This window comes from Chiroxiphia lanceolata, chromosome 5, assembly GCF_009829145.1.
Source record: "Chiroxiphia lanceolata isolate bChiLan1 chromosome 5, bChiLan1.pri, whole genome shotgun sequence".
Classification (NCBI taxonomy): domain Eukaryota; kingdom Metazoa; phylum Chordata; class Aves; order Passeriformes; family Pipridae; genus Chiroxiphia; species Chiroxiphia lanceolata.
The window spans coordinates 33,810,932-33,834,418 of record NC_045641.1 but is presented as its reverse complement, the minus strand read 5'-3'; the positions used below and the strand labels follow the sequence as shown (position 1 = coordinate 33,834,418).

The window sequence follows — 23,487 nt, the reverse complement described above, 5'->3', positions numbered from 1 at the left end:
ATATTACATTTCCATATAAAATGTGTGACATTCTGCCCTTTTACAGTTTTATGTGAACATTAACTTTATGAATTTGCTTTCTCCCTCCTCCCTATTGCAACCATTTCTGCCAAAGATTAAGAAAGCGCACTGACATTTATCTTCAGAAACTATTGGAAAACAACATAATGTTTATTCCTTTCCTCATTGTTTTTCAGACAGTGAATGCAGTTTGAATTAAGAGCATTTAAACCCTTCTAATTAAAATGTCAAAGTTTTCTGGACTTTATGTATCAATTGTGATCTAAAGAAGTTACAGCAACCTGTGTTCTCACAGAGGAAAGAGACTCTGGCCCTGCTCCCATTAACAGGAAAACCAAGATACATAATAAGTGAGCACAGAAAAAAGAAACCAATGCAACTATGATTGGTTCAAAGTCTGAAATGGAAGAAAAATCTTGCCTAGGCTGCTTTACTTTTTGCAAGATATCCAAAGCATTAAGGTTAAAATAGAGCAACGGCAATGGTATTTTTTACCAACAGTTTATGACAGCATGTGCCATATAAGGTGCTTTGTAAACTAAACCGCGACAGGTAGTATATTTTGAAATGCTTGTTGGATTTTTTGTTTTGTTTGTTGTTTTTCAAAAAAAGGCACCTTACTCCCTGGAAGTGATGCACCACTCAACAAAGCACACAGAATAGGTACACAGCTGTAAAAACACTCTGCCTCAGGCTTCTCAGATAATCAGAAGATGTAAAAACACAGCCTCCTGTTCCCAGCGTATGGTTCTGGGGCTGGCTTGGGTGCAAGGCACAAGAGCTGTTTCTTTCTTTCCTCATACCATATTCAAATTCCCTTCACTGTGAAAACACAAAGTAAACTCACTCCAGCGTGCTCAGAGAGAAAACCTGCTTTGTCTATCATGGTCTGCACTTACCTCTCCTGCCTCTGCTGAAAGCATTGACATGCCATTTCAGAGTGCCCCTAATGATAACCTTGTGAAAACCAAACCAAACAACAAAATCATCCTCCCCATGCTTCCTCCAAAACCTGCCAGAAAACAGATTTTGGACTCTTACAGTACATTATCAGGAAGAAAATCCTTTGCTTTCTTCTATAACAGCGATAGCAAACGTCAAACCAAGCAGAACTACTCAGTAATTATGCCTCATTTTGACAAACTGTCATAGAGATGATAATCCAGATTTATGACACCCTCGGAGAACACTCAGACTAAACCAGGATCAGAGGGCAACACCTCTTTCTCAATAAACATTTGAAAATGTTGCTGCCAAAAGCAGTGACTTTGTTCCAGGCTATTGGTTGTTACTGATTTCAGCTCTGCTGGATGATACTACTATTCAAAGAAAAGGTTGTCAACTATTTCACAAGAAAATAATTCACTGCCTACTTGGAACATGCAATAGTTGGACATTCTCTACAGAAACCAAGACCTAACACTAGGGATCTAGTGTTCATGGCCTTTTTTCTTGACATTCTTAATAACAAAATAAATACCTTTCCGGGATAACTGAACTGGAACTCTCTTTAATAGTGATGCTCTAGAGGATGGTAAATCTTTCCTGCCCGTGCGGGTGCCATGTATATCTACCTGATCAGTTCATTGAAGTTCTATCCCTCTTTCCAAATACCCCGTACTCTTTTCAGAACCTTCAGACGTGAATGGAAACCCCTTAAAATCATCTAAGTACCTCTTCTTGGAAGACATTTAAAAGGCTGTTTCGGGCAAGTATATTTGCATTGCCTGAGTATTCACTTGTATAATCTCTGTAAACGGAACACTCATTCTTGGTATTTCGCAATTTATTTTACAGTTGTATTTAAAGCTCTGCAACACAGCAGACTGCAATACCATCTCCATATATAAGAACCACCATTTATATTTTTCTTAATGCTTAGTCAAAATAATGAAGACACAAAGAGATTTAGTGCACAGAATCTGACAGCAGAAACTTTGAAAAAGAGATTTGGTACAAATGTTTAATGATGAAAGTGATCAATAATTTGAACACTGTATCCAAGAATGTGGTAGATTTTCTGTAAACTGAAGCCATTAAATCAGTAAATTTTTCCAGCAGACGTGCTTTAATTCATCCAAGTTATGGAAATCGGCACAGGATTATTAGGTAAAGTTCTATCATTCCTGTCACACAGAAAATCACTCAGTCAAAATGATCCTTTTTTAGATTTCAATTTCTATGACTCGCAGACATTTTCTGGGCTGTTGCACCACAGCTAGCGAAAGCTGAACAGAGATCGTGCTTGCTAAAGAGACAATGCACCCCTCAGCATCAAGGATCAGTCTGATAAACTGAGGTTTTGAGATCCTTTAGGACTCCTTAGTACCACCAAGTCTGTAAAAAGCAACAGCTGCACAAAACCCTGAGAAAAAAAAAAAGAAACACAAAATATCGCACATAGACCTGGTCACGTGCATGATCCATGGATTTGTAACCTCCAGGAGGAATTACTACAATCCTCCCTATGTGGGAAGCAAACCACAAGTGTTCACCAAGTAGGGAGCTGAAAAACACACCTGATCACCACCAGGACACATCAATCAGCGGTCCTGCCTGCTGGGCTGAGACCTCTGCTAAAATAACAGTTTGGAGAGAGCCTGACCTTATTAATATCCCAAAGGACTGGCTCTCGTTACCTGTGAAACTGTCTCTTTCTCCATTTGGTAGAAGCAGGCAAGTTATAAAGGAAGGGTAGAAAGAAGGAAATTCTTCCCCAAAGCTAGCAACTCTGACCACCTCCAATGTACCCAGAGGGAACAGCAAGCCTACTGATGGTTGGCTTTGCCTCGCCCCTCCTCAACATCTGCAGGGATCCATGAACTGGAAGAGGTTTTGTGCATGTCAGAGCAATTCACTCACCCACTGAGTACTTCCTAAATTACCACAACCTCTCTGTGTCTGGCTACAAACACCAGCAGTGCACAGATCCATGCAATGCTCCTCCAAGGCCTTCCATTACAACTTGTGTGTGTGAAGGCAAACCAGGCTCTCCCACAGACAACACTCAGCTGCTCCCCTCCATCCCTATGCTGAAGGGTTTTCCTGGTTGGACCACGGGTTTTGAGCCGAGCACAATAAAGGTCCAGAATCACACAATGTTGAGCAGTTGGTTACTTATTCACCAGTGCTGACTCCAAGCTGTGGGGCATGAAAACTTTGGTGAAAAGTAACACTCTCTTTGCAGGGTCATGGCTGCATCCCCTTCTGTCCGCCCCAGTGCACAGAGGAAAATAATACTGCATTTAAATTTAACTATCCTTTGTATAATGAAAGATATTCTTCCTGCCCTATTAAACAAAGAGTTGTACTGTACATTAATCCCAGTGGAAAGAGGGAACAACCACAGCTGCCAGTATGACTAATAACTGACCCAGACTGCTACAGATGGCAAAAAAATTGTCTCAGGAAAATGTGTGAAGTTAGCTCTTTCTTCAGGCTACTATTGTGTATCTAAAAGTAAAATTCTCTTGAGAAAGAAACAGAAATTTCTACTTACTGATACAAGAAATAAGATCATTAAATCTTTCCTTAGGAAAGACAGGATTTTCCAGCCCTCGGAAATAGAGCTTCAGTACTCCAGCAACTGAGTTAATGTCATGGTTACTTTGGTCATCTGCCAAAGGATTTTCACCTTAAAAAGTAAATAAAGTGAATGAAACACACATGCAGGAGCATTCTTGCATAGAACATTTTTATAAGTGAGTGACATTTTGTTTGTTTGGTTGGTTTTTTTGTTTTTAGTGCGTGGGAGGTGGCAATGCAAGCATTGAAGTAAGATAATAAACGCTGATTTAGAAATCCCAGGCTATGATTAAACTAAAAATGGCAGCCTAAATAAAGCTTCCTTAAAATTACATAACCTAGTGATCTCTTAGGTCCTGAACTTCCAGCTAGGTATTTATGGACATGTTGTGATTTACAGTTAGTAAAATTAAAAAGCCAAATGTTTTTAACTGAATAGGATTTCTCAGACTTTTCTTTGGGACCTTACATAAAGCATATGGAGTTAGATCACCCTTTGAATTGGAAATGTGTCTTCATTCTGAAATATTAAAACATTCAGGAATATGTGCAACCATTTTGTTGAAACCCTAACTGAAGCTTCAGCCATGATTGAACTATTTTATTTGTGCAATTTTAAAGACTTAATCTTTATTTTTAAACACTTTAAAATGTATGTATTTTCCAGGACAACACTACCTAGGAGAAGCAGTTAAGAATAAGGCAGATTTAAAAGCTGCAGAATGGAGGGATGTGACTTCAGCTGGTTAGTAAAAACAGCTGCTTTACATATCTTGTCAAAAACAAGATCAGGTTTAACAATATGTATAACAAATCCTGGGGAGAAAAATCCTGTGTATATTTTTTCATGCTTTTAGTCACAAGACTTTTTGCTCAAAAAGTTTTTTTCATTAGTAGAGGATCTGCAAAAGTTTTTTTATTTCCTGGAAATTAAAAAAACCAGCTTTTAAGACTCAGGAAAAAAGAATGTAAGATGTTTAAAAAAAATGTGCAGTACACAAAGTACATACAAACTGCTTAAACAGACAAGAAAATAATTAGAAGTTAAAAGATCTTTAAATGTTAGATATTAAGGTGCTCGAGTAAATGAAAATGCAATTACCTCTCTCAAATGAATTTTTAATATCATTGACTTCCACCTGGGAACCAGACACTCTAAAAATTCCCTGATGCTGAAGACCTGCAGCAAAGATGGGAGACAGTGGTGAAAAATTAATATGTTTTTTAAAATACTTTAATCTCTATTTTAAAATCAAAGCTGTGGTGCTAAATGCATACCAAAAAGTCAGGGCAATAATGAAATGACATAGTTTTTTTCAGAGCTTACCGTATAAATTTATAAATCTGATACAGCTTTCCACAATAAGAGGAATGACTTGCCCTGAATCCTGCAAAAACAAGCAGAAAGAGTGAACTGCAGATCGGAAAGAGGAAACTTCCCTACTATGGTCTGAATGCAAAAATGCACTTTCTTGGTCAATCCAGATGGCCATACAGTGCTGGCAAAAAAACACCTAAGAAAAAACATCACTTCTAAGAGAACTCTCTTTCCATTTAGGGAAGAAGGGAAAGGAACAGATGAAGAGGAAGGATTATGGTTCTTAAAATCATTCAACTGGGAAATTCAGGCTTCATTCTCTATCTCTGCCACTGTATCTGGCTAACACTGTATGCGACATCTAAGCTCTTGCATGCATTTTTGATTTTCGAAGCAAAATGAGTTAAAGCAGTGAATTTGCCTTTTAGAAAGCTTATTATTAAGAATAACAATTCATGATGAAGATGATCCCTCTGCATCCAATTAACTTACCTTTCTTTTCCTGGTGGAGAAAATCCTACATGGACCTAATTACACAGGACCTAATTCCTTGAGGTGGGGTTTTCTTGTTGTTTGGATGGGTTTGTTTTGTTCGTTTATTTGGTAAAATAGTTTATTGCAAACAAAAGGCTTTTTTGAACTTGTTGGACTATAAGAAATGATCTTGGAGAAGAGCCACCAAATGACACTGTACAAGGGTACCAGAATGTCTCCCTCCTGACCTGAGAGCACCTCTGTGCGCTCTGATGTCCTAACCAGGGCAGATGATGGCCTGGCATACTGTTTCTGGCTGCTCTACATGGCTGGTAGGCCCTGGATAGTGAATTGCAGCTACTCTGAGGCATGTGGTTCAGCTGTCTCTTCTGTAGGCACAAAGTTACTGGGAAAGGGAGGTCACAGCCCACACCTCTCCACCTGCCACTGGCAGAGTTCAGGAATCATTGCTCCTCGTCTCAGCAACGATATAGCAGCAGGTCTGTAGCTAAATTGTCAGTTACACAGAGATGTTTTAACAAAAGATATAAAACATTTTTGATGGGAGGGGGAGAAGATGATTATCCACTAATTTTCAGTGAGTTACTTGCCTTTTTCTTTTAAACCACCTTTTTCCAAAAGGCATCCTTCTGTTTTGGCATTTTGAAAAATGAATGTTTTTAACCCAAGTATGTTAGTGACTACAAGTCATCAAATATCTATTAATGACATAAATCATATGATTAAAAATTATTTGGAAAAGTTGGTGCTTATGGTGGAAGAATTACTGCCTCATAAATAATTTTAAAATTTCTTGTCTTGGAAGCTATAATTTTTTTCCCAAATGAATTTCAAATACATAAGTGCTCAGAGAATTGACTAATTCATCTGAAAGTTTAATATGAAATCAGTCTGTACTATAAAACCATGAATTCAAAAGCACCCTGCAACTCAGAATACACATTTCCTCTTACAAACTAGTCCTTCATTTTCATGCTCAATTACAGTAATGGGATGTTTATGAATTGAGCTCAAGTAGAATAAAAGTCAGCTACTAAAATAGTTTGAAAAATAACACAATGAAGCAATGAAACATTGCACTTCTAAGGTAACCTAACCCCCTGATCTTCTGTGTACTCCATGCTGTTTTAGTGGGGCTTACAAAAGACTGTGTCACTAATTATGCTATTTAAATTGTGACTTGTTTGTCTTTTAATTTAAAACCTAGCAAAGACTGGCTAGCCAAGAACCAGTAATGTCTGGACAAGCATTATCTCTCTGACTTGTGTTCAGTAACAGCTAAACAAAAAAACCCATGGAACAGGTCAGTTACTAAACCCAGGAATGCTGTCATCTTCACCAATACTGAGCAGCCCGGCTGTCCAAAAAAGCAGAGTATTAGAAAACATGCACAACATGCACCCATATCTTCTGTTAGTACATTGGTTCATGCAAAGAATGTAAAGCCCAGGAAAAGATAGTGTTTGCAGTAAGAAATTACGAAAAAAACCCCAACCAACAAATTAATTTCATACCTGGTTTTGGAGAATCTGTTCAGAGCCACACAGAACTTTATACTTAAGTAATTCCTTGAAATAATCTAAACTAACAGCTTTGGCGTTTGGATCTAATGAAAGGAAAATAATTTGAAGTAACAATCTGTGTTGGTGAATGTCAAGAACAGTGACCATACTGCTGCTGTGAATTTAATCTGATATGTGTAGTCAGTGAATGTATGTTTGGGACTATTTATAATTTCTTATGATGCAAAACTCTAACAAAAAGCAATTTGGTGAGATACTATATTTCACTAGCTGTAATCCTTTCGTGACTGTCAAAATGACTCATCCCTATCAGGAATTATATGGTCTTTGGGCAGAGATGCTGTCCTAGGGTAGCTCCCACACTGGCAAATCTGTCATAAGGCTACCAGCTTTCTTGACCTCTTCCATTTTGAAAGACTAATTATGTAGGACTCCCACTTGCAAATAAGCCCTGTCACCCACTCTGCCATGTATTATAACCCCTTTCTCCGTGAGGGAAAATTATGAGGTAACATTTCTCCTGATTTGCTCTGTGCTTCTCTAATCCTGGGACTTTCGTTGTTGAGAATTTCTGCTTTTTTGCTTACTTTCATCCTTGAGCAAGAATCTGTTCATGATACTCATCTCTTTCATCATGTGATGATTTCTGAAAGTCTTCGCACTTCACAGCACCTCCTGCATAACAATAATAATAATTTTCCCTATAGTTGTATTGAAGATGGCTGAAAGCTTGATTCAAAGATGGCTAAACTGGTATGGTGCCACTGAGCACAGAATTTGTTCTGCAAAACGTTTGCCAATAGCTATATTGAACAAGAAGGAAAAAAAAATCCCCGTAACATTCAAACCCAATTCACAGAGCTTGCAGTCAGGAATTTTATTCACTGCATGTATAAATGTATTTTTATATTTTTTTTTAAGATTTCTTTTCCTTAGCAGTGTCAGCTACTGTCCAGAGGCACTAATTGTGATGGGCAGGTGCTTGTAAATGAATAAGCAAATATCCATCATTTAAGACTACAATCCCTCCAAGTATTGTGCTCTGATTTAGTTTTGCCTGCTGTACTCATACACTCATTTCTTAATGCAAACTTCTCCCTCCAGGTCTTTGAAAGAACTAATTTAGAGCCAGGCATGAATGCAACCCGAGAGCGAGGCAGAGCTGGTTCTCTTGTCACCAGAACTATACCTGATGTCTTGTGTGAGAGTTCCTTCGGCCTCGGCTAGAAGCATTATTAGAAATAAAAGTATGAGAAAGAGGAAGATAGTAAATACAGCAAAGATACAAGATCCAGAACAGCCGTGGTCACAATTTCACACAATATAATAAATTCCTAAAGTCACAGGAAATCAAAAGCTGGATATCAAACCCAGGGTAAAACTGCTTCTCCCTTTTCCACAGACTTTGAACACTGAATGTAGTGAAAGTGGCAAGTAGGAAATTGTGCTAAGTTGTGGGATGCACCACTACATCCTATCTTCTGCATGATGCTATGTTTCCTAATAAAAGCAGGCTGCCAATACTATTCCTACTTGATTAACAAAACTGTGGGGAGGCTAACATGAGAAACAAATCCCCTTCTTTCCCTTTGACTTCAGGAAGTATTATATTGATCAACCGGGAAAGAAAAGAGCCCCAGGACAGACTTAAGCATAATGATCTGCCTCAGCTTCTGTGAGGTGGTGACCATTATAGTAAGAAGTGTTGATATCAGCCACTGGGGTGGCTGGTGTCAGTACCTTGATGAACGACTCCAAATCACCATTAAACAACTTAGCACTATAATGTGATCGGGGTCTGGGCTTCCTGTGTTTCTGGGGCTTAGGGGGAAGATTTGGAGGCCTAAGGGAAGGGAATATGATTACTGAGCAAGGCAGAATTAAGTCACACAATAAAATTAAATGTCTGTAAGCTCATGGCAAAACAACAGAACATTATAAAGGGAGAAATAAACACAGTACTTATCAAATAAAGACTTTCCATCAAATTTAAGTGTAACAGTGATTAAAGAGTGGAGAACTCCCCCATTAAAAATGCATTACTTATGGATAAATAATGACATTCTTTATGAATCCCTGTTTTGTGGTTTTACCACATACATTTATTCCAAACACTGCACAATTGGAATGGCCTTTTTTGTTGTGGTCATGCATAAAATGTGCAGCAACCACTGGAATTCATCCTGCCAGCCGTGGCAGAACACAGGCCACTCAAAGAACCTCTTATCAAGCTGAAAAGTTGCTTCATGCTGAAAAAGCTTCAAATGCAAATTAAAGCTGCTCATCACACTCCTAAGATGCTTCAAAACCAAACTGTCCGCATTTTCAAGTAGAGCCAGGAATGTTAAATAGCTTTAGCCCTCCACACCCAACCATCAACAACTTCACACACGAAAAAAACCACCTTGCTAATTAGCTAAAAGAATTAAAAGAATATCAACTTGAAACAAATAAATAAAAGCAGCATAACACAAAAATATAAAGAAATGGAAGAACACACAAAACTCTGTTCTGCAAAATGTTTACCTAGTGTGTTACACACGTGATGACTACAACTGAAAGAGATTACAGGAAATAAATATTGTTCTCTAGGTCACAAACTATTTTGTGAATGTCATGCCAGCAGCTTACTTAGTTCCTATGCACCAGCAGTCCAATGTTTCTATAGGTTTTTTGGGAATTAGCAAAAAATCAAATGTTTTTGGAGAACCAGTGAGGAACAATAAGGCACAGGGCGTTCAGTGGTGGAACTTTGGTCTGTTGGAGTACTACCTGCTGTTTTAAATTCATCTTTAAAGATATCTCTTCCCTTCTACAATTTAACTTTGACCTTGAATAACATTTCTGTTTGCATGTCTCACATACTGGAAACTTAACTGAACCTTGGGGCAATAGGCAGGTCCCAGCCAGAGCCCAGGAGCTGGCGCTGAGGAATGGATTGGCAGCCTCTGCTCCTCAGAATTTATTTCTCTAAATGATCAGCTGTCATTTAGAGAAGATATGATGTAAGATGGATTCAAGCTGCTCCCCCATTTAACTAAGATAAAATCATTGCCTAAGTCCTCCATCTTCTTTCAGCTGCTTGCACAGTAGGGAATTTAGGATGATGTAAGTCTAAAGAATCCCCTGCTTTGGAGTCAAGAAAGAAGGTTTTTCTTATTAGACATAAATTTGTTGATTTCCGTGCATTCCTGGAATGGTAGCATCTGGGACCAGAGTTAAAGGTACAGTTGTCAGAATTAACGCCAGCAATTGGGAAGAATGCTCTGATTTGTTACTACTTTTCAACTGATGTCATGTAATGAAAGTAGGTGAGCGAGTCCAACTTTACAGAGCTAGAAAACATCATGGAGTGGAGGGAGAAAACCTTGCGTAAAGTCTGTAGGGATGCCCCCAGGAACATGGGGACCAGACAAGATGGTTCTCGTCCAGGAAGCAAAAAGGAGAAAGAGAAGGCATTGAGCAAGGCATGGAAAGGGAAGGGAAGAGTGAGACCAAGAAAGCTGGGCTTGTTCCTGCTGTCACCTGGACACACTGCCTGTAGCAGTGATACATACAAGTGGCAGCTGCAAATCCAAACAGTTGCCACGACCCCCCACAGTCCCATACCCTGAGGGCTGCAGTGCTCATCTGGGTTTGTATCTGGAGGTGGCTTCAAAGGTATGGCATTACACAACTGAAAAAGTATTGCAGCACAAAGCAGGGAGATCTAACACTGTATCCCTTCTCTTCTGTGAATATACAGACCCATTTAAGCATCAAACACATGGCTGCTGGGGAAGGCAGGTATTCGTGCCCAGAGCTAGGCTACCAAAGACATAGCCTATTGCCTAAACTGATCTTCCTACCAGGTTCTTCTGAACTGTGCATCCTGACCAAGTGAATCACAAACTGTGAGAGGTAAGGATCTCTGACAACTGGCACCAAAGTGCCCCCTGCAGCTTCCAAATTTGACATGTGATTCACAATTATTTTTAAGGATCTCCCAGCTTGTCACACCCTTGACACTGGCCTAAGCTGCTCACGAGAATAAGGAAGATGAACAGTCTGGTCCTTTATCCATGAGCATGCTGAAACAGGAATGCTGAAAGTTAAAACACACATGGTCTGTACATAATTTATGTGACAACAGCAACAATGTTATAAACCCTTACAAAGTTAGTCTAAAATCTGTAATTTCTAGATTTTACCTTATTTTTAACCCTAAACCAAGTCAGATAAAAATATCTTACCTTGTTGTCATGTATTCAGCTCTGTGACCTAGAAAAGTTCAATAAACAGGAAACAATAATTTGTACATTTTAGGGAGAAATTTTTATATCTAAATTACACTTTCATGTTACCAGCAAAAAGATATACGATTACATAACAAACAGTTATCTACTATCTCCACAGTTCCATTTGAAATACAAACACAACCCATGTTATGGAACAACTTTTAAGAAGCCTGCCCACAGATTAAAGAGTCACTTGATACTGTAAATAATTTCAAGTAAAATTCCAAACAATGTCTATTGTTTGTGCTCATGTGTTTTAGTGGCTAAATCAGTATGGAAATAGAGCTGCGCCAAGATTAGATAACATCTGCCCCTATCCTTGTGCCTAAACCTGGTCAGTGCTGAAAATACAGGGCTCTAGATACCAGTAGCTATTGAAAAGAGTCTCTCCTCTTTTTTGTCTGTGCATTGCAGGAAAAAAGTACAACGCTACCACTGAGAAACACCACAGAGAACTGCAGGGAATTGTAAAGAAGCAAATACCATATTCCAGAAAGGTTCCCGCATAACCTTTGCAGATCAACAGACCAGTAAGTCAGGCATATGCATTATGTCAATTCATCATAATGAAAAGCAAAATAATGAAACAGAACAAAGTCCATGGCATGATGAGTTCCAATGAGCCCAGTTTTGCCAAAGGGAGATTGTGCCCTAGTAACTTATTAGAAATCTTTGAACATGACAGTAAAATACTGGATAAAGGAGAATCAGTTCAATTAATTTACTCAGACTTTGAAAGGCCCCTGATAACTTTCTTCCCAAGAGGTGACTAAAGCAACTAAACAACCATGGATCAAGTGGCAAAATATTCTCACTGATCAAAAACCAGGGAAGAAAAGGGAAACTTAGTGGACTTAAATGGTCTCTTTTCATCACAGCAAAAAATGTAACAGCCATTTACTCAAGCCTTCCCATTAGGACCACTTATGCAATCCGTAAGGCATTTATTAATGTCTTGGAGAAATCATAAGGAGGCAGAACATTGTGCAGATGATTGAAATACTTTGGTATCAAGTCTTGACAAAACTGTGAAGCCCTTCAAAAGACTTAAAGACTACAAAGTGGCAAATGAAATTCACTATTAACAGGTTCAAGTAAGGTATTAGGGAAGAATTAAACACCTATGCAGTGAACAGAACTACAGATATGACTCTGAAAATTACTCTGAGCATCACTTGGGCTAGGTCTAAGTACACTGCTCAATTCGAAAGTAACACCAGAAAAAGCTTGTCAGACTCCAGAAAGAATGAAAAACAGTGATATGAAAAACATTATATTATGTGCCAACGTCCAGATGCACCCAAAGTACTGCACAGTACTGAAAACCCTAATCTGAAAATATATTTTGCAGTACCAGAAGAGTGTGGATCTCATGAAGGTGGCACAAAGAATAAGCTCTGGGAAAAATCTCTGATAATAAGACATGTAAATCTTGTTGCCATCCATTTTAGATAGGTGAAAAAGAGAGATAAAAGAAGAGTATGAAATATAACCTATCATAGAAAAAGAGTAAAAAAAAGTATCTGGGCCACAGGGGCAATTTCTTTTACAACTCATTGTTTTCTTTCTTGCATTTCCCTTTGCTTTGTTAATTTGTTCTTTCAATAGATGAGGGTTAGGGTTAGGATTAATATGAGTATCAGTGTGCTTCCTATGTTTAGTATCAATTTCATTTGAGCATTTCTCATTTACTTTCCAAATTTGCAGATGCAGACTCAGCACAGAGCATTCCATCTATCTCTGCTGTGCAGATCATGAATATATATCTGCTGTGTCCATAAACAGCAGCAGACTGTAGCAGGCAGGTGATAAACTGGAACAGAAGCCAAATGCTATCAATGTTGTGGACACCAGATGGGAATCTGGATTTATTCAGCCTATGTCCTTACATCGTATAGGTTTGAATAAAAGCAAGAAAGGGTGCCAAAGGAAAACTTACAGTTCAGACAATCCTCTCCTTCTCCCCCCATTCTCCCCTGCATTATTTAACTCAGCACACTGTTATTTGTCTGCAGTCTTGCTGACATGAAAGTTCCCAGAAAAGGCAGTTTGAGGGGAGCAGGGGAGCAGTTCACTTCCTACAAATTCATTTCTATATTAGCTACAGCAATAACATTCCTAATATCACTGTAATTTGATCCTTTCAATCATCCACATTCAAGGAACTTTCAGAATCCAAGTCCTCCTTCCCAGGCATGTGCACTGCAATGCAGGACATGCCTCAACTGAAGGGAGTACTTGAACTTTTTCACCTGCAAAAATGATGGCTTTTGCTCCAAATATCAACTTTGAATGTAAATGTGCACGTTTGGGGTACTATTTGTATGTGCTATGCAATGATGATGGGACAACAAATATGTGTCAAAACACTGTGGGCAACATGGATTGACTGCTTGGGGGTTACAGCTGGTGGGCAGAAGGGATCTCTTCAAGCAGAACTATCCAAGCATGCCTGAGCGTGGCAGAATAGCCCAAACCCTAATGGCAATCTATCATTTAGATCACCCTGCTGAGAAGTTTTTCTTTAGTTTCCTTTCAAATAATTCTTTCCTTATTTTTTTCCAACATGTATTAGGCAACAGATTGTTTCCTTTGATCTTTCTCCCTTTCACTTTCTTTTTCCAAATATATTTTCTATGAGCTTTCAGAGGAAAAATTTCCCCTTTTTTTGACTGACGTCAGCTGCACATTGTTTTGTATGAATAAACTGCTCAACGCACACATTCAAAATAAAAATCCTACTAAACGAAAACTTCCATGAGAAAGAAGATAACATAATTAGTTGTCTAAAACCAGCTACCATCTTCTACAGTCCAGCCTTGCAAGAAAATGCCGCTTATTTTCTACCCCCAACCTCAGTCACTCTCTGGACAGGGGCTTTGTTTAGGCCACAGCCACTGAACTGCTAATAGCTCTTTAGGCACCTCCACAACTGGATTTGTGAACTAGGCTTTTGCATTAAAAGCAAGAAGAGACGTGATTAACAACAGATACGTGGCAGTAAAAAGAAAATAAACTGATACATCTTTTAGAGACATTCCCTAGAGGACAGGTCTCCTTTCTTGAGTCTAAACTTTAAATTACAGTCCTTAACCTTCAGGAGAGGATTTTTACTCTTTGTGGTGTAATCTCACTTCCTCTCAAGTCTGTAACACTGTGGGGCTAGCCCTCAAGGCTTGTACTGCAATTCCCCTTTTCCCTTTGGTCCAAGAGGAAGTGCCTGTTCAGAGGGCTGGAGCTGTGCATAGTGCCTGATTACTGCCCTAATTCAGCTTTATTTCATTTGATCATGGACGTCTGCTGACTTGGTTTAAATTTTAAGATGTATTTTTAAAAACTGTGGAGAGTGTTCAGGACAATGGATAATTCTCTGCTATTGTAATTTTTAATGCAATAATTTTATATGCAGTAATGATAATCAGCAGGTATAGAGCTATTTATTTCGTTTTCATTCATTTCAGTTTACAATATGCAAATACTTGGTAGAAAATCAACATTAAGTCCACAAGAATCTCCCTCCTGACATCAGTGAGATCAGGATTTCACTTTTTATCTTTCATAAATGCTCCACTGAGTTTTTAGGTTGCAAGGACATTTATGTCCATGTGTTAGAAATGCTGCATTAGAGCGTCCATTATAAGTGATATATCCTGGATAATTCTGTATGCTTAAAAAATATCACTGTCCCCCAACTCTTAAAAAAAACCCTCAAGTCAACAGAAATCGTTAGGACGCAGAAGTACATTTTTCACAGCTCTTAAATCAGCCTGCAGAGACTGTGTCAGTTCTCCTTTCAGACACGAGATTTTTCATTCAACAGTTCTGTTTCCAAATATACTCACTTATCTAAACATCTGTGCAGCGGAAATTAATATCTGCTGAAGAAATAAAACCTATTTCTTGTGTGTACTCTTACCACTGCACCAAAACTATGACTAGTAAAAATCAAATCTATGTTTACTGGACAATTAAGCTTTAAGTTTTGTAATTCTTTTCCTGCATACCTTCAGCATTTCAGTGGGTACTGTATAGTCTGGAATCACTTTTCAGTTTATTGTGTGATATTTACCTTCTCCGAGTGTTCTCTGCAGCAAGTCATGTTTTGCCTGAAGTTTTGTGATGAGATTACTACCTTCCAGATATTCTCTGAATTTCTGTAGAGATGCAGATAAATCTATTACTATGTATGACACATATATTCTGGGAACTTCTGCATAATGTTTACTTCAGGTGTTTGGTCTGTATCACATGAATGAGGAAGCAACCAACATACCATGAAATAGAATTGTTCTGTTTCCTGCTGGTTAGCTCTTCTTTTTGCAATGCTAGGCTTACTCAGGTATGTCTCAGAGACTGTTGACTTCACAGACTCTGTTGAGCGACTGTGCTGGAAACACTCTGACACATCATAATCTTCAATGGTGACCATATCTTGTATTGTCTGAAGCGTAGCCTCTGTTGTTTTCTTAACCTGGTATTAAAAAGCGCAATTTGCCAAATGCAATATAAATATATATAGAACAGCTTAGAAGATAAAATATATATAGGAGCAGCTTAGAAGGGAAGCTTATTACTCACGGTAATTCTCTGGCACATTCCCTTCAAACAAACTGGTGTGTAAATGTGAAAAGTCACTATAACAGCTATCTAAGTAACAGAAGAATGACATGATTAGGTTTCCTGTCTAGTTCTCTGTTTTGCCATGGTCCCACAAACATAAACATACGCTTGTGTTGGCTTTGTAGTGCACTCAAACATTTGTTTCCTGAAATTGGAATTGAAACCTGACATGATTTGATTATGAACCCTAATCTGGGAGGCAATAGAGACAACACAGAACTTTGGAGGGTCAGCTCTCCTAAATGTGGTGAATGCGTTATATTGAATGTGTACATTCAGGAATCTGGCTGCCAGAACAACACATTCTTCCAAGAAAAAAAAAAAATCTGCTACCCTATTCTGTGAAGTGCTATCATGAGGAGCACAGCAATGTTTAGACTGCATAAGTGGAATACATAGCTAAAAGACAGTGCTGGAGCAAGAACAATTTACACCAGCCTCACAGCACTTCCTATGACCTGTGGAGCACCTATATGCCCTTGCCCTTCATTGAAAGAAATAATCTTTCTCCTTCCTTTTGTCTTTGTTACCTTGAGATACTTTCTGAATGCAGATGCTTTTTTTTAAAAGACTACTGTACATGTGTCATGGACATTAACACTTTGTTATAGACATATAACCTAGAATGAGAAAAACTGGCATCCTGAAAACTTATCAGTAAAGTACATGAAGAAATTAAATTAGTCCTACGTTTTCATTTAGGAACAGATTCTCGATTAAACTGAAAAACTTCAACATTGCCTTAACTATGCTAAAAGTGCAGTTTAATTCCCACTGGGAGGCCTTTCTTTGTTACCAGAGCAGGCGAAAGAGAACAGCACGGTTTTTTCGGATTTTTCAAAAAAAATGCATTTTATTTTGCCAGGTGAGCTGTTCCCATCACAGGCATTCATTACTTGTGTTTATAAATAGCTGTAGCTGAGAGCATAAGAGATCTTGACTCAGCTACCACAAAAGACAGTTCAAATTCCTTTGTACTACAGAAGTAGCAATTTGAGGACTGGACAGAGAGTGGTCCCAGAAGACAATAACTGTTCTCAGTGGCTTTCTGCCACAAGGATTAAAAAATATGTGCTCTAACAAGTTTACACTGAAGCATCTGCAAAACACAGAACTCAGTAATGTGAATGTATGGACAGGTAAAAAATGAAATTTTCAAACCTCTATAAAATCTACCTTAGCATATTTATCAGTATTTGATTTTTAAAATTAAAACTGCTTATACAGATTAGAGCTATTTCAGGGTCATTTATGTGCTTCTGACAAGGTAGAAAACACCACACCTTCCTGAAAATGGTGTCCAATGCTTAGCTCTTGTAGACATAGGTCTTACCTCCTCATTTTCGATTTTGAGTGTAGCCAATCGTGACTGTAGTTGTTGATACCTAAGCATAAGCTCTGCTTGCACAGGTTGCTGGGCAGTGACCTGGCAAACCTAACAAAGAATCAAAAAGAGGTGTAAGATGCAAGCAATTAAAAAAAACCAGTCAATAGTCTTTGGTTGCTCTCCTTAAAACAAGGTGGATTCCTACTGAAGCTATTAAAACTTTATAAAGTAGGCAAAATGTGTCCATCTAAATTTAAAATATTTGTGTGTTACAAGGCGTGGAACTACGTACCGCATCTTATGACTACAGAGCACAGCCTTGTTGTATGGCTGTTCTGTATCCCTTCTCTATCACACAGAAATGCAAACCCTGGAGTTACCTTCAGCAAAAAAGATGTACGCAGGTGATTCTGCATTCTGCTTTGCTACAGGCCTTTGGTGTAGCAGACAGGGCACAATTGGGGTACTCTGTATGCTTGAGATCTCCAGATGATAAAATGGGGGAGGAAGAAGGGGAAAAAGGCTGCATTGCAGCATGAATAATTTGCAGCAGCTCTGCAGCTGCTCTCAAATAGCACCCACAAACTCTGTTCTGAGTGAGGCAGGTGGTAAAGTCATAAAGTCACTCCTTACACTGCTGCTGGCTGAGCAGTGGTTCGCCAGCAAATTCACATCCATGTTATTATGTGTGATACAGAATATAATAACATAGCAGTTTTTATATGAGAACTCTGAAGAAACAGAGTGCTGCCAGTTTTGCAAAATGTTATTGCTGATCCACTGGCTTTTGGGTAGCAATAACAGCTTTTTGTTATGTGTAAAAGGGGATAAATTCTCTATCCTGGTATACAGAAACAGTCACCGTGGGGATATTTGTCAGTGTACAGACCTCATCACCCATATGAGACTGGAACTCAAATTTCATTGGTGGACAAAAAGCAGTGGGGTACATTTCCATGAATCTCTGCTTGTCACTTCGTGGCTCCAAGCTGTCAACTGCATTTTCAATGATGTCTAATCCCTCATGCCTGGAAGTTTCAAGGTTATACTCTGCAGAAAGGTATGTTCTTAGGGCTCTGTTCAGACTAGCGTGGTATCCAAGATCGCAACACTAAAAAAAAAACCCAAAAAAACAACAAAAGGAAAAGAAAACAAATTTAAAAGGAGGAACACCATTCCAATATCCCAATCCTGAAATTATCATTAAAATTTTCTGTCCTAAAATTTTTCTGTCTCTGAAGTATTTAACAAAATATCTTCTAAATTAAAATACACTATGGGGGTCAAGACAGTAAGTATTTAGTATCTTCATTCTGTTGCAAAGATTGAAGAACAGTTTTAGAAAAGAGATCAAGTGTACATGTATGACAGTTTCTTTATCAGATACAGACATGCAAGTACTGTATTTACATGGAACAGGTCTGGGACTCCACACACAAGTGGACTTTTTAGTATTAATATAATTTGTAAGCCTCAAATCATATATTTAAACTCACCCTGACATAACTCTATCATCTAAGTTAATGTGAGTACCAAATTGAACACAAAGCAACTCCTGCTTACCATGTCTTTGTCCAAACAAAAAACTCCACAAATGACTTGAGGATAAGCAATCCATCTAAAATGCTTTCTGATGCAACAAGAATGGTTTGATGTCCTTTCCCCTGATAGTGAACATGCATTTAATGTAAACATACTATTTCCCATGTTCATACAGAGCCAGTAATGTACATCACATTACTAAATGCAGGAAGTCATAATTTTTATCTTTCTTTTTTTCTACAAAATGGAATGTAATTGAAACCTAACTAGTAAAACTTGAAGTTGTGTTTGTTCTTGAATTTTAAACATCCTCAGTTTGCATTATTCATGTTTGGTTAACATTTTAGAGAACAGCTGAATATATTTTAAAAATGTCACATTGGTAGCAAATCAACGGATTGTTTCCTTAGTGTTTTCCCAACATCACACAGTAAATATCCTCAGTGTCTGCTCAGAGAGCCTCCAGGTAAGAGAATATGTATTGCAAACCTCTCTGACACCTCAACAATGGCAATGTCAGTCTGCTAAGCGTTGCATACAAAGTAATGTTCTTTATTTGGTGGACAAGTGAGTTTTGTCCCAGAGGCCAGTGCCTGGCCAGGGCAGTCAGAGAGCACTCTGCTTTAGGGCATCCCTCAGCCCCCAGCCAGTCATCCTGGGTGTCCACCTGCAGGCTGAAATCATCTGTCCCTGCAGGACTCGCAAGTTAACATATGGAGTTGGGTAAAGAAGCAATTTGAATTCAGTCCACTGTATGCATATATGCACTGTTTATATGAGTACCTCCCTCACAGCTATCACAAACCCTTAGGAGTCATGGGATCATATCCCCTCTCTTTCTTCTTACTTATTTGAAAAAGGAGAGAAAAAGAGAGGGAGACAGAGACACAGAGGTACACACTGCAGGGGAAAGAGCTTTCAATCTATTTACCATACGAAAACCCGTGTGCAGAAGGGAAAAAAACCCTTCACACCTTGCCTTAGGTGCCATAATGACTAGTGATCAAACTGCTCTCCGAAATCTAACAACTCTTACTCAAATAAAGCTTCCAGAAAGACTAAGCTTTCAGTCCTAGCAAGTACTCCAGGTAGTGACTGCAGATGGGGCAGTGGATCTCCAAAAATCAGTTGCTGAAAATGAACAAAAGATGTCATGTTCAATCAAACACACATATGTTAACCTCTCTCTTTTGCACTTATACACGGGAAATTTGTGTCACATTTACTAAAACAGCCACCCAACTTTTATACTAAAGTGCATCCATATTTCAAAGACCTCCAGCCTAAAAATATGGTTTCTAAAAGGAAAAGTCCCTTGGTGTTTTTCTCTTGTTCTATGTCAAATCAGATCTCATATTTAATTCACTATCATGGATGAGAAAGACAGACTAAAAGTGCTGATAAGAAAGTGAATTGGGACAGCTGTTTCATTTCATGTGCATTACTTTCAGAGAAACCTCATGGAAGATTAAACTAAAAGGAAATTAGAAATAGAGGGCAATGCCAGGTTTAGCATTGCCAACTATCCATGTGTTACAAAACCACAGCCTGAATTTTGGCTCTAGTGGATTAATCTGAGTATTACTAGAAAGCTTATTGATTTCCAATTAGAGCTGTGTGGGTTTCTGATGCAGCTTTTTTGCAAGCTGGAATATAATATTGCAGCCTTTACGCTGTGACTTAACTTCATTGTTTAACTCTTAAGATACTCGGTCACTATCACCACGATCATCTTTGGCATGTGATGATAGCTGAACAGGGTAACAAATACAGCCTCTCAGAAAATAAGAAGGATTCTTCAAGAGAAGCATAGCATCCTGCCAGACTAAGGCGTTTTCTTGCAATGCCAGTGCCAGCAGAGCAAACAAGAATTAAATGCAAAACCTGAACTAGTGCTATGTGACCAGTGGCTCTTTGAATGGAATTAAAAACATCTGAATTTGGAATTTTGCTTCAATGACTTATGTAAAAATAGAATTTGTATGAGTAAAGTTATTTTTAAAAGCAAAACTAAACACTCAGACATCACAACTCTTACTTCTGCCAGACTATAGTCCACTTTCTCCAAAGTTTGAAGGTGAAGATTATTTTAACAGGGGAATGGCTCTGTCACAGTATCAACTCAGAATGAACATAATGAAACATACTGTTTTAATCTGCTAGTACTAGTGATGGTTTAGAAAGAGACTTGTCTATAATGGAAACAGCACATTACTGAGGCTAAAAATTTAAGGTACTGCCACTAAACTGCCACCCTCACCACCCTCTCTGACCATGCTTGGAAAAATTAATCACCAACCTTTCTGCAAAAAAGTATATTTGTATGCATACTCATACAGAGATATACATGCAAATTTACATGATTTTCAGGAAAAATCTGTAGATTTGTAAAGCTCAAGTGAGCAACCACACCGTTAGCCAAAATGAATATGTGTCTTAGAGGTTCACTAATCAGCACACCAAGGGTAGAGCTAGGATGGCTAACGAGATCTGCTGTCTATCTATGGGCTAGAGATACGAGATGTCAGTTGCGCAGTATGACATGAAGATGAAAAATAAGAGAATGAAGTCATAGACTATGAGTTTGATTGCATTTCTGGATTCATAAAGAGTCTTGGTTGGGCAAAGTGGAGGGAGATGAGTGATACATTCAGGATATGTACGAAAAATTAATTTTGGAATTTGCATTTTATTCTTATTTAGAATTAAATCGGAAGCAGTCTCAAGAGCATTTCCTGCCTTTATTGCACCCCAGAGTATATTTAGGCTTGAACAAAACAAACTGCAGTGCTTAGCACAGAGCTTCAACCAAACCAAGCTGCTCTTCATTTAATTTCAATTCATTTCAGGAATAGTAATAAAATTCTAATGCCAATGGAGACAAGAACTCATAAAAAAAGCCCTAACCTCTGAATAAGTCACTTTCTAAGCATCCTGTTACACAGACGTCCACATTCAAATCAAAGGGCTCTGGCTGTACATAACATATTTATGAGGACTTATGTAATAAAGATAGTGAGCTGCACACACTCTACCCTAGTTTTAAACTTGGTTCTATGAATGATTAATATAGAACCTTTACGGAATAAATTAAGTTCACAATAGCTAAATGTTCCCTAACTTCTTCACCATCCAAAGCATGCAGACTGCAATTAGAGATCCAGAAACTCCATTTTAAGAAAGACCAACACATGAATATTTTATTTATTCCAGTAGCTGAACTACAGTCAAATTGTTTTGATTGCTACTTCCTAGCATCTATCTCCAGATCATACAAGTGTATGGTAAGTCTGAAAAAATGTCTCTACCTTCCTTTTATACCCAGATAAATGTAACGAACTCAGTTACATGGAAATCTTCAAGTAAATGAATAAAAGTATGTGCCATATGGACAGATGCTGGTACTAACAACCAGATTAGCAGCAGTGTGTACTCTGTTGCGCCTCAGAAACTCGAAGTCTTAGAAAAAAAGCCACATACTAGGTAAAGCTTATTTAATTTAGCTAAAAAGTAATCTTTACTGCTTTTCACAAGATACAAATGAAAGAAACAACTCATTCTGTCCTCCACTTGAACTAGATACCAATCTAGAGAAGAAATACTCAACAGAAAATTCAAATTCCTCAGTACAACATGCAGAGGACAGAAACACTGTGCATATCAAATTCCTGTTTATCTCTCTCCTTCTTCACAAATGCTGATTTCACCCCTTAACTCACTAAATACACTAAATCATCCAGTTAAGACTGCAACAATATTTTTATTTTGCTTTTATCACAAGAGGTTAAGATGCGCAATGATTCATCATTTTAAGTCAGAAGCCCTGAGCTTTGTTGATGAAATGAAGGAGTTGAATAGTTCAGAGTTCAGACGAGGAACTGTAATTTAGGATTTTCCACATCAGCCTCATAAATGGAAAATGGAGCGGAAGTCAAATGAAAAAGTGGTATTTTTTGGTAAAAAAGAATAGTTCCATAAGCCTCCCCAGTCTTGGTACAAAAAAATGTACTGCATTCCTTCATATATTTATCCCGTTTTTATTAGATGTACTTTTCAGTAACATAGGAAAACATTCAGTTTCATTTATGGGCAACACCAACAGCTCGGGGAGATCTAAATTCTTTCCATGTTAACTGGAACGCCAACATAGAGGAGAGGTAATCCCCTTCTGTACAGGCAAAGAGAGTTCAGGGAAGCATGGAAAATCAGGCAGGCAAAGGAGGACAAAATAGAGAGGGCAAAGAATGAAATTGCCATCGCTGCTCTGAAAACTCGAAATCGTACCATGACATTAAGAGATTTACAGAATGAGATAGTCTGGACTGTTGAAACATATGGCCACCAGGAAGCATGTCTCACATTCCAATGATATAACTCCAAAATCTTGCCAAGACTGTTGCATTTACAAAAACTTTCCTTTGTGGAAAGTGGCAAACATGCTGTCTAAATACCGATGCTTTCAGAGCATATTCTGCTTAAATACAAATGTCTGAAAGACACTTCATTTAAAAAAGATCACAATTGGATTAAACTGGCTCTGAAGCAAATTCTAGTTGCACATGTTTACAGCCTACTCTTACAAAACAGTGATGTAAAGGGCAGCTAGACTTTCTGTCTAAATTACTGTAAAAGAGTAATTTCTAAAGCCATTTTGCCAAAAGAATGTTATTGTGTACATTGGTCCATGGCTTTGAAAAAGCCACGCAAAGTAGATATAATTTTTCTGCATTACTAAATATTGTAGAATGTCTGTTTTTATTAAAAACTAACAGGAAGCTTTGGTCTTCATGGTTGTGTAAATACCCTTAGATACACTAACTTCAAAGAGTGCTGTCTTTG

General features: G+C 38.2%; 1 protein-coding gene across 3 annotated transcripts in view; it reads right to left on the bottom strand.

Annotated features, from left to right (window-relative positions):
- SRGAP1 (SLIT-ROBO Rho GTPase activating protein 1) overlaps positions 1–23,487 on the bottom strand; it is a 140,609-nt gene that overhangs the window by 23,851 nt on the left and 93,271 nt on the right. The window contains exons 7-15 of one of the 3 annotated variants that reach the window (XM_032688723.1): positions 17,996–18,217; positions 17,113–17,214; positions 15,433–15,630; positions 15,229–15,313; positions 11,115–11,142; positions 8,623–8,725; positions 4,874–4,934; positions 4,649–4,726; positions 3,521–3,655 (exon numbers count right to left, since the gene is read on the bottom strand). In XM_032688723.1, the coding sequence (XP_032544614.1) occupies positions 3,521–3,655; positions 4,649–4,726; positions 4,874–4,934; positions 8,623–8,725; positions 11,115–11,142; positions 15,229–15,313; positions 15,433–15,630; positions 17,113–17,214; positions 17,996–18,217 (1,012 nt within the window). Of the gene's footprint in view, positions 1–3,520; positions 3,656–4,648; positions 4,727–4,873; positions 4,935–8,071; positions 8,106–8,622; positions 8,726–11,114; positions 11,143–15,228; positions 15,314–15,432; positions 15,631–17,112; positions 17,215–17,995; positions 18,218–23,487 lie in introns of those variants that run through there. The other 2 variants (XM_032688724.1, XR_004357232.1) reach the window with 2 other exon arrangements.